We start from the raw sequence: 14,567 nt of genomic DNA on the forward strand, positions 1-14,567 counted from the left end.
GTATATAAAAAAAAAAAAAGCAGATGAAATTGACCTATGCACACATGGCCTGGGTGTAATCAATAGATAAGAGTTAAGTAAAGTCACGTTAACTGTTGGAAACAATGTGGAGAGCGACTGCAGGACACTTTACTTTTGTTTTTGCACGAGTATCTTTATGTCAACCATAATGTCGTTTAATAAGAACATGATGTCTCTGTACACAACACTGACATGAGCAAGGGAGGGGCTGCTGCAAAACACACTGATAGAATGAATGCAAAGAGCCAAAAGAACACTTCCTGTTGATGCAAAATTGCAGCAGCAACTGTCTGACACATCTGGACTGGAGAGGGGGGGAGGCCTGGCTGTAGTGTTAGCGAACTACTGAGGGGAATGGACAACGTTCAATGTTAATCTGGAAGACGGTGAGTTTGGAGGACTAAACCTTTGTCTCTGATTGTTGACAATAATGTGTTTGGATTGGAGGCGCGTCGTTGCTCTTGTGGCGAAAGTAATGGAGGAATAATTGCCCGCGACCGTGCGCTCGCAACTAAATGCTAGCTAGCGTTAGCCGCTACTTAGCACTAGTTGCCACTTGACATGGAACGGTTGCTAGCTTAGCTAGTGCTAAATATTAGCATAAGGGGGCTAGCATAGCTACTTCATATGACAGCCGCGTTCGACGCTGTAATTTAGCTAATAAACCATACAGTGTTGTCAAGCGTTTTGTAGTCGAGTAAAGCGTGAACAAAGCACACCATAATCCAACACGTTTAAAAGACGGAAGTCTGTGTGAAATTCACGCATTTTTTGTCTAAAAGAAAATGCCCGACCCAATGCTAGCTAACATTGCTAGTTAGCCAGCAGTGCTCATATGCTGTTTGATAGTTGGTGTTTCGGCCCTTTGAGCCAATGCAATTTTTTTGAACTATCTGTCTACAAGTTACTGTATATATGACAAATGTTGGAGGCAACATAAAAGCAGGCGGACCAGGCTAACGCTTCCGTTAGCTGCTCCACTGTGTAGACCTCCACATCAATAGATAGCTAACTACTAACAGGATGGTTTAAAGTTTGGGACGTTTGCTTCCCAATGTCTCTGCACTGTCTGTCTGTACCATGGTATCAACAGTACATGCTAACGTCCCACATACAGGATGAAGCTACCATGGTTAAACCCTGATTTCCCTAAGTTATTAACAGCACTCAATTTAAAGCGAGAACTTCAATGAAAGAAACCCTATTTTTAAAGTATTGGATTGCACTGGGTCTGTATGTATTTACTGTATTAGAACCGAACCTATAACTCATTTAATGGTACTCAGGGCATCTGTTAAACTGAAAGAAGACAGAACAGTACTAGCTAGGGATATCCCGATCAGCTTTATGGGTCCCCGATCCAGATCCGATTTTTTAAATATTGAGTATCTATCGATACAGAGTCCAGATAAGATCCTAGATATAGATAATAGAGCTGCACACCTTGTTTTTTTTACAGAAATAACTAAAGTAAACAAATTCACTTTAAGATGTCTTCAGTTTATCCCATTTAACTTATAGTGTCTATGTAGCATTGTTGTAAAACTCTCATATAAAATCAAAGTTCTACTCAGAATGGTGTAATAGCTTAGTTTAACTTTAATATAAGTATACAGGAATAAAAACCTTAGATTCATTTAAAAGTGGTGTAATCAGCTTGACTTGAATAGCAGTCTTTTCCTCTGTTGCTTTAGTGAATGCGACGTATTCCGTTGCATGTTTAGTTTTTAGATGTAGTATCAAATTGGTCGTATTGAACGCTCCTCTTCTGCTACTGTCTCAGGAAACGATCGTATTGTATATATTGCAAGTGTCTGTAGGACTGTTTTTTGCTTTCTAGTTTAAAATATTTCCACACTGCTGACATTTTAGCCACAGGGTTGCAAATGCTAAGTTACTTGCATGTTTGCGTTCTGCCGCAAATTGTGCTCGGTTAACGACAGATGAAATAAATGATTGGAGTGATATGTTAGGCTCAAATTGCTCATCCCAGATCAGTTAAACAATGCCCGGATCAGCTCCGATCCGATAGTTGAGACCAGGATTGGGACATCCCGAATTAAAACCTTATTTTGATTAGTGTGTTGGATGGCTCCGGGTCTGTCTGTATTCACTGTTTCAGAACCGAGCCTATACTTTATTTAATGGTATTCATGCCATCTGTGAAACTGAAAGAAAAAAGAACAGAACTAGCAATGCTCTCAGTAACAACGAATGTAGCTATAAAATAATGTTATGGCAGGTAAGGACAAAGTGCAGATAAAGTGGGACATGGCAAGTTTCTCTGTAAAGCTGGGTTCACCTTGGTCTGTGGATTGTGTTTACTTCTCTTACTGTGACATCCATTTGTGCTGAATGTATGCTCAGTGTGAGGCCTATACCATGTCTTATTCCTGGACAATTCCACCAGAGACTAGTCTTAATAGTATAACTACAAGGCATGTAGTTATAGAGGAGAGCCAGACCAATTACGACTTTTGCATGAACAGGCATTATGGCTTTGCACCCATTCCACCCTATTTCTTATAGCACAGTTTTGTTTGGGATAAGCAGTAAAATTGAATTGGTTTGAACCGCCAGCTGGAATTAGTGATTGTGCAACGCAAGGCATAGAAATGCTTGGCACATAAAGCAATGTCTGGTGAAAACAGGACTCTGTGAGGTCTGTCCCGACAATCTGGAAATTCACAAAGCATTGTCAGAGGTTATTGCTTGTAGCAATTTTGTCAGAAGCAGTAACCAGGCCCTGTTTATTATGCAAAGAACATACCGTTTTGGTATATGTTTGACTGACTGTGATATACAGTATTTTTGCAATCCATGTTGATATTTTTAGGGCTTTCCATTCAATTCAGCATCAAACAATAGCAGCCCTAGTAGAATGATTTTTCTACCTGAACATTATGCGGTAATAAAACCCTGTTTAAAGGGCATTGCGTCAAATGTACCACTGCCAACTATAATTGCAACAGTGGAATAACTGCATAGTGGCTTTAGGTTACAAGATAATGTAGGTTGATATCCTCAGTAATCAGAGCTGGTCATTAAAAGCAGTGTCCCTGTTGCAAACAAGACATGGCAAATTTGTCAAGGTTGATTTTAGACAACCGTAAACTCTTACTTGGAGACTTCATTCCATGCTTGCAGTGAATATAGATGTTGGAACGTAAAGCTCTTTTTTTCTGCATTAAAATTCAGAAACATACCTCCTCGATTTCTTTGTGCAGTCTCCTAGCCTTGAGCAACACCAGGAGGAGCTTGACTGCGTGATCACAGCAAACGTACTTTACTGCACTGAACAGTACTGTGTAATTGCATTTTTTCCCCCTAGAAATTGAATACGATTTGAGAATAAATATACTTTTGGAATAGTTTAAAGATAACAAGGGAAGACTCAAATCTTTATCTGCCACTGCTGTTCGTCTGATAATCACATGAGGAGGCAGAGATGAAAGATGAGCATTTTCCAGTCTCTAGTTATCCACTCCAAGAACACACCCAAAGGCTAAGCATACAATATTTAGCCCTGCATACTGAGCTCACACTAAGCCTAAACAGTCTCCACAATGAATGTTATTCTCACACCAGCAAAGGTCCCCACATCACACCTTCTCCGTAATGTTTCCAAATCGAGTCTATTTTTATTTTGTTTTTTATTGTACGTTTTCAATTTCTCTCCAAACCTTTGCTTATTAAGCGATTCCGCTCCGGCTCTGGTCTGCCCCACAAGCTGTTTTTTCTCTGAGTAGGTGAAATGCTGCTGATGTTAAAGAAAGCATCAGCGCTCGCTTGCTGACTTTGATTTTTCCTCTAATGTTCTTTCCTTTCCTTTTTTTTGATTGACATGGCAAAGACTTGGGGGGTTTAGGTGGTGTCTTTACACCAGAGTTGTGCTGACCTCATGGTCAGCCAGAGTATCACAATGTACTCAGCATCTTCATACCTACTTACATGAAGCAGCTGTGGCAAAAAGGTTTATTACCATGCAGGGAACATGAGCCCCAGATGGAATTTTTGAGCTGAGTTTAAACATTTTCGGTTTTTCCCACGTGAGCCGAGCATGTGACCCTCGCCCAGCATGTGCATCTCAACTACTGAGCATGCATTCTTTGGCTTGCCTTCAACTTGGCTCAGTTTAGTATGCATGCTCTTGGCAGCCATCGCTAATATGGTTTAGTGTATGAACATATTTGCATTTGAGGGCTGGTAATGGGCGAGTGGAAAAAAGTACACCTTCTCACGATTATCTCTTCTGCGTGTTGCTACATCTTTCCCTCTCCTGTGCAAGAGGGGGAGCATATGGTTTGTTGGACAGGTGTCTTGGCAAGCTTTGGCAACTGGAGAAAGGGTTTGCGTTCCCAAAGTGCTGACATGGATTCAATGCGCAGAACATCATGCTAAATCGCTAGCAAGGGGCAGGGAGGGAGAGAGAAGGCGGAGGTGCGGCAGGAGAGATTGGAGAAGGGCAGATGGGGTTAAGGCAGAGGAGGGTTAAGCTGTAAGATGGACACACACACTGTTTTGCAACATGGAAGTAAATGCCTTTACAAACACAGAAGTGCACAGTAGCAGCAGAGACATTTTCAGTTGCAGCTTTCCAAAAAGTGTGTTAACTGGTTCAGCTGAGAAGGCAGGACCCATGTCTGTTAATATTTCATCAACCAGTTCAAGTCAGTAGATTATTGTGTAAGGGCAGTATGCCATTACTTGTGCAGCAGTGCCTTCCATGGGTGGATGTGATCTGTCATTTTGCCAAAATGTGTTTCAGCCAAAGCTTGAATGTTCTGGCTTGTATGCTATGAAATATCTTAATGCAGGGAGAGGCACAATGAAAAGATCAACAGGCATTAACCACAATCAGACGGTTACAAAAGTGCTTTCGTCAGAGTCTTTGCTTATGCTCATTTATTCAAATATATCAAAGAAGCCTTTCAGGTTTTGTAACAGACTTTTCTACACAGCTTGGTGCATGCTCGCCGTCCAAGCAGAACCAGATTTTCTTCTTTCTCTGCCAAACGCGGGTTGTACACCTTTGTGGTTTACCATATATGACTGTTACGCCTCACGTCAGGTAGTGTGTGAGGAACGCAGGTACATTGTGTTCAGTCAGTCGCAACCATTTCATCTACTTTTACTCTCCACTTCCTGTTCTTTCGTGATGGCTACCGATGAATGATCAATTATAAGATTATAAATAAATAACTGATGATTGACGGATGAACTATGTGAAATTTTATCTTGGGATTATAGTGTCTTTTTTGTTATCCACTCCCTCCAATATTTGCAGTGTATCTGTGTATGTCCTGCTCTTCCAAGAAAACAAACAATATTTACAGCTCTCATTTTCACTTCCTATATGATGCTCTGAAAAATGGTTATAACTCTGAATGAAAAGTGGGTCGTTGTCACGTTGACTGGATGTCCTCTGTTTTTTGTTTTTTTAAATCTTTGGCATGCAGAGATAGTTACATGCTTGGACTCTTTAATGTTTAGTATGTCTGACATCTCAATACTTTGATGAAGCCACATTGGACAGCCGTGTAATGGCAAACTGCTGTGTAAATTGCTCTGCTGCTGGGTCTTATTTCAGATCCCCATGTTAGACCATTTTTTTCCCATATATGGTAGTCTTGTGTATAACTTGTGTAGGACTGTGAATGGATTATTGTATTCGTTTATAATGATTTCCGTGTTGTTTAAACTGCCCCCCTCAACAGTAGAGCCGCACCAGTTCTGCATTATTGCGGCTGTGGCCAATTAACAAATTGATTTTTGTTACATAGACTAACATAAATAAATAAATAAAAATTGAACAATTAAAATCTTAAAGGAATATGTATTCGTTGCATACGTCTTATTGTCATCATCTGCTAACAAAAACAAATAGTAAGTTATTGGTTTATTTCATTGTGTCATGCACAAAAATGTGCCCAGCCCACATGGGCTTATAAGACACTTCAAACAAAACAAACAAGAGCAAAGACAGAATGAGAACAAAAGAACAGTTACACCTCAAAATATATCAAACACTGTCTAGTGAAGTTTGAAAAACCTCGAACATAAAGCGCTGAAATACTACGCTGTTGGAAAGCCTTTAACACAAACTCAGCCAACTGAAATACCTCATGTGTGAATAGATACTGAACAGATACATGTTCCCAAATCGAGTGAAGGAAAATGCAGCTTGTAGGCTTTTAAAATGTAGTCTATATAATAAAGTGCTGTGTGTGCTGAATGCCATTCAGTGTGCTGTCGTTATTCGTGGTATTGGTCATAAACAGCTCTGTGTAAAGTAAGCCTGCATCAAATGCTCATCCCAAACAGCATCCTGTGCCATTTCTCGTGCAGATAAAGTAAAATAGTTTTTTGTTAAATGGGCGGATGTGAAATTGCTGCATTGCAAATAATATGTTTCATATCTTAATGTTCTATTTTTCCTTTTTCCCTCAGGCTGCCGACAAACTGGAGAAACATATCCAAGAAATGGACGACGGCAGTTACATCGAGTTCGATGTGCCGGAGTTCAGCAACACCGTTCTGACCCAGCTCAATGAGCTGCGGCTGCAAGGGAAGCTGTGTGACATCATCGTTCACATTCAGGGCCAGCCGTTTCGAGCCCACAAGGCCGTGCTGGCAGCTAGTTCACCCTACTTTCGTGACCACACAGCTCTCAGCACCATGAGTGGCCTTTCCATCTCGGTCATCAAAAGCCCTGAGGTGTTCGAGCAGCTTCTTGCATTCTGCTACACTGGTCACATGTCCCTGCAGCTCAAGGATATTATCAGTTTCCTCACGGCTGCCAGCTTTCTGCAGATGCAGACCATCATTGACAAGTGTACCCAAATCCTGGAGAGCATCCACTCCAAGATCAGCATCCCAGTTACTGTGTGCAGCCCAGAGAAGGACGACTCGCAGGCCAGCCACAATGGGGTCAATGACAGCAACCTCTTTGTGAACCCTACCCAGATCTCCCCCCCTTATTACTCCCGGCAGAGTCAGGCAGCACAAGAAGCACGCTTTGAGCTGGCGGGAAAAGTCTTAGGTCGGCGGCGGCAGCAGCAAGAAGAGGGCCAGTCGGACCGAGGCAGCAGTGATAGCGTGTCCGAACATGATGCTCACATGGAAGGAGAAACAGAACAGGTGGAACTGATTGGCAAAGATGGGCAAGTAACAGATGTGCAAGTGAAGATCGAGAAGACAGACAGGCCCACCTACTCAGATAGTTCCTCAGCTGGTGATGATGGCTACCACACAGAGCTGGTGGATGGAGAACAGGTATTGGCAGTTAGTGTGGGTTCTTATGGTCCCGTCATCCAATCTGCTACCTATTCTTACTCAGGGCTGTCCTCCCCTTGCTTTGTCAACCTTAGCAGCTCTAGTCCTTCCCGCTCCATCCTCAGTGGCTACAGAGGTGGTCGAGCCAGAGCAAAGCGCCCCCTGGCCATCCCAGCAGCGGTGCTGAGTCATATCAAACCAGGCTCAGATGATGGAGAATCAGCAGTGGGAGCCACGGGGTTGGAGAACGATGTGCGAGAGCGGAGCCTGCGGAGCCAGTGGTACCCCTACAATGAGAGACTCATTTGCATCTACTGTGGAAAGACCTTCAATCAGAAAGGGAGCCTGGATCGCCACATGCGCCTGCACATGGGAATCACCCCGTTTGTTTGTAAGTTCTGCGGCAAGAAGTACACAAGGAAAGACCAGCTGGAGTACCACATCCGTGGCCACACGGACAACAAGCCCTTCCACTGTCAGATCTGTGGCAAATGCTTCCCGTTTCAGGGCACCCTTAACCAGCACCTGAGGAAGAAGCACATGGGAGCATCAGAGGGCAGCAATCACATTGACTCTCCAGAGAGGACGGAGGGAAGCTCAGGTCAGAAGGACCAGGATGATACGTCTGAGGGGATGGCCTTCGAGGCACAATATGCAGAAGAGGCACCGGCCGATGATATGGAGGAGAGTTCAAAATGCAGTCCAGAGGAGGCGCAAGCATCAAGATGTGATTTTTAGGTCCTGCTTCAGGTTAAGGAAGCTTTAAGAAATGTTTATTTTAACTCAACTTAACTCAACTTTTTTCTTTTTGAATCAGCTCCCTCCACTATAAACATTTCTTCAAGGGTTTCTGTCGATTTTGTGAAAATCAGATGTTGAATGCAGAGAGCAAATGGGTGCTTTATAGAAATTTGATTCTTACAAGCAAAGGGAGTAACAGCTTACTATTTTTGAGGAGGTCCCAATAATCAAGACCCCCTGATTGCTTTCTCTTTTTATCTTTCCATGTTTTTTAAAACATATTTACAGAGTTATATAGGCATGTTGCAATAATTGATAATGTGAAAGCTCTGGTAAGATGCTAGTCATATCACCTTTTTACCTGACCTGTTTTTGCACATGTGGCCACAGGAGGTCACTTACTCACAAGGAATGATTTTTCTGCCAGTGCAAAGCTTCGTGTGACATATCCGTTCAATACCTCATGATGCAACTACATACTCATAACAGACAGTATTTTATCTTAAATGAAACTCACCAGGTTCTACCTCATAGCCAAGAACCTACCAGGCACAGAAGTGTTCACCGTTTGAAATCCGTTTTAGGTTGTTTGTATAGTATCTTATTGCCAAACCATGTAAAGTTTATTCTCTCAACGCAAAGCCTTGATACTTAGGGGAAATATTCCTTGCTGATTGTATGGATTAGGGACAAAGTCCTTGTCAAATGTTTCATGGTCAGCCAGGTTAAAATGTAGATTAAGAAGGTGCTATGTTAGGAGTGCATTACATTTGCTAGCTTTCTTCTATGTTTGTTTTTTCCGGAGAGAATAGAGTAAGAAAATGACTCCATGTACTCACAAGACATATTTGCTGTTTAAGAACGTTTTGTTCTTCGAAACACTTTTAATCTCTCATCACTACTGGAGATCTCACGCTGTTGGCCAAGGGTGTGGTTTTAGTTGCTGTCATCCATGTGATGGGTGAATTACGTCCATACAGTGAAGTCATTTGTATTCCTCTATACTCTGATTGCAGACTTTTACTGAATAATTGTATGTGTAAATTGTTTTTGTCCTGAGGTAGGCTTCTAGGTTAATACTCAGTGTCTAACAGAGATTAGAGAACTCATTGTCAACTCAGCACAGTAGGAACAGCCTCAGATCTGTTCACACAAATCTTTATATGATACTAGTCTGAATAATATGCAAACAGAAAGAACAAAGGAATCTCAGCCATTCTGACATGGTTATTCTTCCATCATTTGAAAGAGCTTTTGGTTTGTTTCCCTTTCTTTCTTTCTGTCCTGCGCTTTACGACGGGACGATTGATCTGTGATCTTTGTTCTCTGCGTTGGACGGGCTCAGATGCAGACTTGGAACATGTTTTCCTACTTTATGGTGTTGACAGATGCGGCATAGCTAGATTAAGGCTATAAGTAAATGTTGTTAGCGGTAGCTGGTGATCCAAAGTATTGATGCACTTTGCAGAGTTAGTGGGTGGCATCTTGTTTGCTGACCCATTGATTAAAATGTGCTGATTTCTGTCTTAATCCTGGTGCAGCAGCGCCAGTGTTGGAGTTATACTTGCTTCACCGCAGCGATTTTTCCTCTGAGTTAAAAAAAAAAAAAAGTTGTGAACTTTGATGAGCCTCTGCAATCACATGAATACTCTCGGCTACAAGCCATACATATGGCAACATTATATTTAATCTATACATTTTGAACCATGGGAATCAGGGATGGGGGCGTTGTTAGTATATATAGAGACTTGGTTTTATTTCCATTGTGATTTAAAAGAATCTGCATTCACAGTTAATACATTAAAGGCACTTAGAAGGCCTGATTGGTTATCCTGTCTTATTCAGCTAATATAAAGCTCAGCTGGATGGTCCTTTTCTTACTTGCCATCCAGCTGTTTAATGCCTTTTAAGTAGAGCACCTGCTATAAGCTTTGATTTGTCCCATCTGGTCCACGCTGAATTTGTGTCAATGAATTAGTTTGATTATTTCACAGTTTTCATTTAATTTTCTACTTTGTGTGCATTTGCTGGGAGAATATTGTTTTTTGTTGCTTATTTCTAAGGTAACGCCAAGATTGCAGTCCTTTTATTCCACTGAATGTGCGGCCATCGTCTTCACTCAATGGCGGTTAAGATAGCAAACCAAACTTAAGGGGATTTTGCAAAAATCAGTATAGCTAGCTTTTCGTTATCTTTATGTGCAAGGATTCATCACAAACACTTTTGTGGTCCTCACCACCCACACAGTCTGTTGACCTCTACAGTAACTTTTTAGATGAATGTTTACTACGTCTTGATTATTTCTGTCAGCTGCTGCTGTGATGTGCAGGTTTGACAGCTGATCTGACCTCAACGGAATCTGTAACGAGCTCATTTGAATCCGATGATTCATGCCCTACACCTAGACAGAGAAGAAATGCATACCACCTTTTTTGCATTATTGTCAGTTAGGTTTTGTGAGTGAGAGGTACAAACTGCTACAACAATGTTGTGCCAAGAGTTCACACCAAAGACTCATAGGTGATTTTTGACAGTAAATTTTGTCTGTATTGAATGCTCCTTAAAAGAATAGGTTCTTAGTTTAACGTAGTTAGTTGCTATTTCCAAGGAATGTATGCTTCCCAGCTTATAACAATCACTTGTATACAATTTGAACAATTTGCTAAGAATACATTAAGCAATGAAGTCATAAATAGCATCATATATTAAGCCATACAAAAGCTGACAATATAAAAGTTGTGCAATAGGTATTGTAATTATTTAAAGCCAATATAATCAAAAGAGAAACTTCACAAAAAGTGGCATCTTAAACTTAGTGCCTTGCCACAAGCTTTACATTTAGAATCTGGCACTTAGATTCCTGTGCCTCTTTCATTTTTTAAAGGATCGAATAGAGAGATTTTAATAAAATATGGCTACATCATTTATTCGTAAAGTGATGCCAAGAATGATTAGAAACAAATTCATGTTATTCTTGTCCATTTGGTAGTTTTCCAACCCGAGTCCTGCCCCCCGTTTCTGCCTCTTGTCATTTGATTGTTTTGTTACGGGACGGACGATTGGTTCTAAGGTTTAACTGCTTTTGTAGCAATTGATTACAATCACGAGGCAGACTTGTTCCCTGCAGGCCGCTGCCCCACGAGACTATACTGTATCCCTCCTCTCTAAAGTCTGAGGACAATCTTAGCAAAGTACTGTAGTTTGAGGCATTTCAACGAAGGAGGGAGATGCATGAGACACACAAACCTACTTCCAAACTGATCTCTCGGAGCATCTGGCAAGGGAACAGCTGCCTGGGTATTTAGGAGATAAAAAACTGAATATTGTGGAGAAAAAAAAGCTTATCCTCTTATACTGTAGCTTAATTGCACGTTGCTCAACCACGAAATTGTATAAAATTGCCAATGGATCATTTTTAAACTTGAGTTTTCTTGTATTTATGCCATCAATTGTGCACTTACAGTTTTCCTTTGGTATAAATACCAACTCCACCCGGGAAGTCTAGTTGATCTCAGTCGTCACCCTTAAGGGACTCAGCTATAATGGCCTCAATCACTTTGTTAGGGACCTTTCCCCTCAAATGGTGCTTTTAGACTAGTCAGATTTTTTAAATCAAATGAGTAAACAAGTCCATGTAATCATCGTGGGTGAAAGGAGGGGAGAAATTGTTTAAATGCTTTCATGTACTATAGCTACTTATGTGATAGTACACACTTAACAGAACCAACTGAACTTGACACACACTCTTCGTCAGCTCTTAGTTCCACACCTCAGAGAGGAACAGGAGACGCATTATGGGCCACAAGTAATCAAAAGGAAGTGTTTACAGGGAAGGCTGTCAGACTACTTTTTGAAATTGCAGCTCGTCCTATTCTTTTTATAATAAACTCACTTCAGGTAGTTTACAAACACTGATACAGGCTTAGAAAAAAATCTTAAGTCTTCCATAGCTTTTCTGTCAGTTTCTGTCCACTGTGTATTATAAAGAAAAAAGCAATAACCTTTTTAAAAGCGGTGTATTGGGATCATCAAATATTGGCCTGTCATATATCAAACAAACTGAATGTCAGGGAGCTATTGAATTGAAGTAAGACCAAGACAATTTGATATTGATTTTTTTATATTTTCTGAAAGTTTGGACAGGTCGACTTCCTCTTCAGAAAAAAATCCGTACAAAAAGAAGAAGCGTTGTTGCTTGCTGGTGATCTAAAAGCTCATGAAAAACCAGTGGTTTCAGAAAACTGCAACACAGGAACTGAGCGTGTGGTTCAGTCATCCAACACAGTGGCACTGTTCAGAGTTGCACCTCCAGCTGTGTCAAAGAATGAAAGGGATTCTGGGCTGTTGAGCCACTGTCCGGGAGCGGGATATCTGCCGCCATGTTTAAGTTCAGGGTTCTCCTTTGGCTCCTCGGGCACAGAGACTGTAGTTGTAGTTGTTCAGGATCAGAGGGGAAGTTTTCAGTCTTACTGTCGTTTCGTTTCCTTTTACAATTCCCTGAACTCTGCACTATAGCGTCTCTGGCTCACATGTATTTGGTGACAAGGCAAAAAACTTAGAACTCAGGGTATATAGTGTTAAAAGTGGTCTCATTGGACATGCATCCTATGTCCATAGTATAATTGTGCACTTCTCTTCAGGTGGGGAAACAAGTCCTCAGTCAGTGGTTCCCAAACATTCTGCCTCAAGGTCTCAATGAGCCCATATTTTCTACAGAGCCGAAGCTCGAGGAGAACCGGAGAACCCGAACCGAACCATGACAGCAGAACCTTACTCCTGTTTTGTCCACTCTACACACAACCTCACAACCCAACTGTGAACCTCAGAACTCTACTGTTTTGTACAACTATGAAGTAAATGAAGCTAGCTAGAGCTGATGTTGTATCTATTGCCATTTATGAATTTATTTTATAGCATGAAATAAAATATATTTATTCAAATTATATATTTTACTCATAATCATTCTGTGCTGCTTCATTTTGGTTCTTAAGCTTGTAAATTGCTTTTTTATTATATGAAAAAATGTCAATAGAAAAATGCGTTTGTAAAATAAAGACGCTGATTTGGCTCCGATTTGTCTTTTGTGTCTCTCAAAAACTAATTTACTTCTGTGTTTACATGTGCATAAAAACTCACATCACCCAGCTCAAACCTTTTTAGTTTCAAAGGGGAGAAGAAAAAAATACTGTAATATTCAGCCATCCTTTAACTGTCTTGTTTATAGTGTGGTGAACAACCAGACATCCAATATGTGTTAGAAATGTGATGGTGGCATGCACTGAATTCATGCTGTTAGGCTGCCTATGAGAACCAGGTGGAGGAATATCTGATGTATGTGCAACTGTGACCCTCCAGAGGGAGCTAGGGAATAACAAATGCAGCGAAAAGGTCACTCTTCTGTGCAAGGACCTTCATCTTAACAAGAAATGTCCTGGTGTAATTAAGCATCTAAAAACAATTACCCCACTATGTATTTGTTAACTATACAAACAGCCTTTAGTAAATGATAAGCCTTTGGTGTGAAAATTAAGCTGTATGTATTTTATGAGACAATAATAAGCAAACCAGATGTTCCTCAAGTATGTTGTCTTTAGACTCAAATTGTGTTTTATTTTGAGTTTTCTTGCTTGTGGAAAATAATCCATTCACTGAAGTCACAGTGGCTACAGTAGAATAAAAGATGATAAATTACTTTAGTCTCAGATGGCTGGTAGTAAATTTAATTTATCACCAAACAGGCTCCTTTTCCTGCTGCGTGCCCAGTGAAATTCTTTGCCGAATCCTCAGCAGTGCTGTTGCACCTATCCCTACTGTGTTAAAAAATGCACCCGAAGGGAGAAATACTCTCATAAAGAGGCACAGCTGTACAACAGTCTCCCACAGTGTTACCACTGTATGTGGTTTTTACAAAAAGTAAGAGCATGAGGCAGCCAAATGACCAATAAACCACCAAATTGGCCTGCTATGTGCTTCATCGACATTTTCTGTAAGTACTTCACTTTTAGTCCACATGGGGCCATTTGTCATCGACTTCATTGAGAAAAAATCCACTGTTCTGTTCCCCTCTAAAGTAATTTTGTTGAATATATTGCAGTAACTGTTTATCTCAGTAAATAACGTAATACTTGGCTGCATCACTCATTGCTAAAAATTTGAATAACCTGCATGATTGCTTAAATGACAGCGTTATAGAGCTGCGCAGACATCTGATCCTAAAATAATAGGCTAAATTGCACTGTTCAGTGGAATATGAGCATTAAAAGAACCACAAGATACAAGGCCAGGAAACCCGAGGTAGCTGTGTTTCCACAAGGACTCTTAAACTGCATACTATGGGTATGATGTATTGCGGCTCTGTAACACTAACTACACACGCTGGAGTAAATAATTGATAGGTATAGCTGTTTTACACATTTGTTAATATGTACATTCAGGATTATCATAAGTTATGTTATGGCAGTTTTACAACATGAACATGACCTGTGGGCTTCAGTTCCCTACACACTCCAGTAGCACTACATCCTGACTCA

General features: G+C 40.8%; 1 protein-coding gene across 1 annotated transcript; it reads left to right on the forward strand.

Annotated features, from left to right (window-relative positions):
• Positions 1-308: 308 nt before the first annotated feature.
• zbtb34 (zinc finger and BTB domain containing 34) lies at positions 309-13,052 on the forward strand. Its single transcript, XM_069683597.1, has 2 exons — positions 309-407; positions 6,472-13,052. Exons 1-2 carry the CDS (start codon positions 390-392, stop codon positions 8,032-8,034), a joined length of 1,581 nt encoding a protein of 526 aa, XP_069539698.1. The 5' UTR covers positions 309-389; the 3' UTR covers positions 8,035-13,052.
• The last annotated feature ends 1,515 nt before the right edge of the window (positions 13,053-14,567 follow it).

The sequence above is a fragment of the Semicossyphus pulcher genome, unplaced genomic scaffold (genome assembly GCF_022749685.1).
Source record: "Semicossyphus pulcher isolate SPU_LCO1_2020_fin unplaced genomic scaffold, fSemPul1.0.p SCAF_6, whole genome shotgun sequence".
Lineage (NCBI taxonomy): Eukaryota > Metazoa > Chordata > Actinopteri > Labriformes > Labridae > Semicossyphus > Semicossyphus pulcher.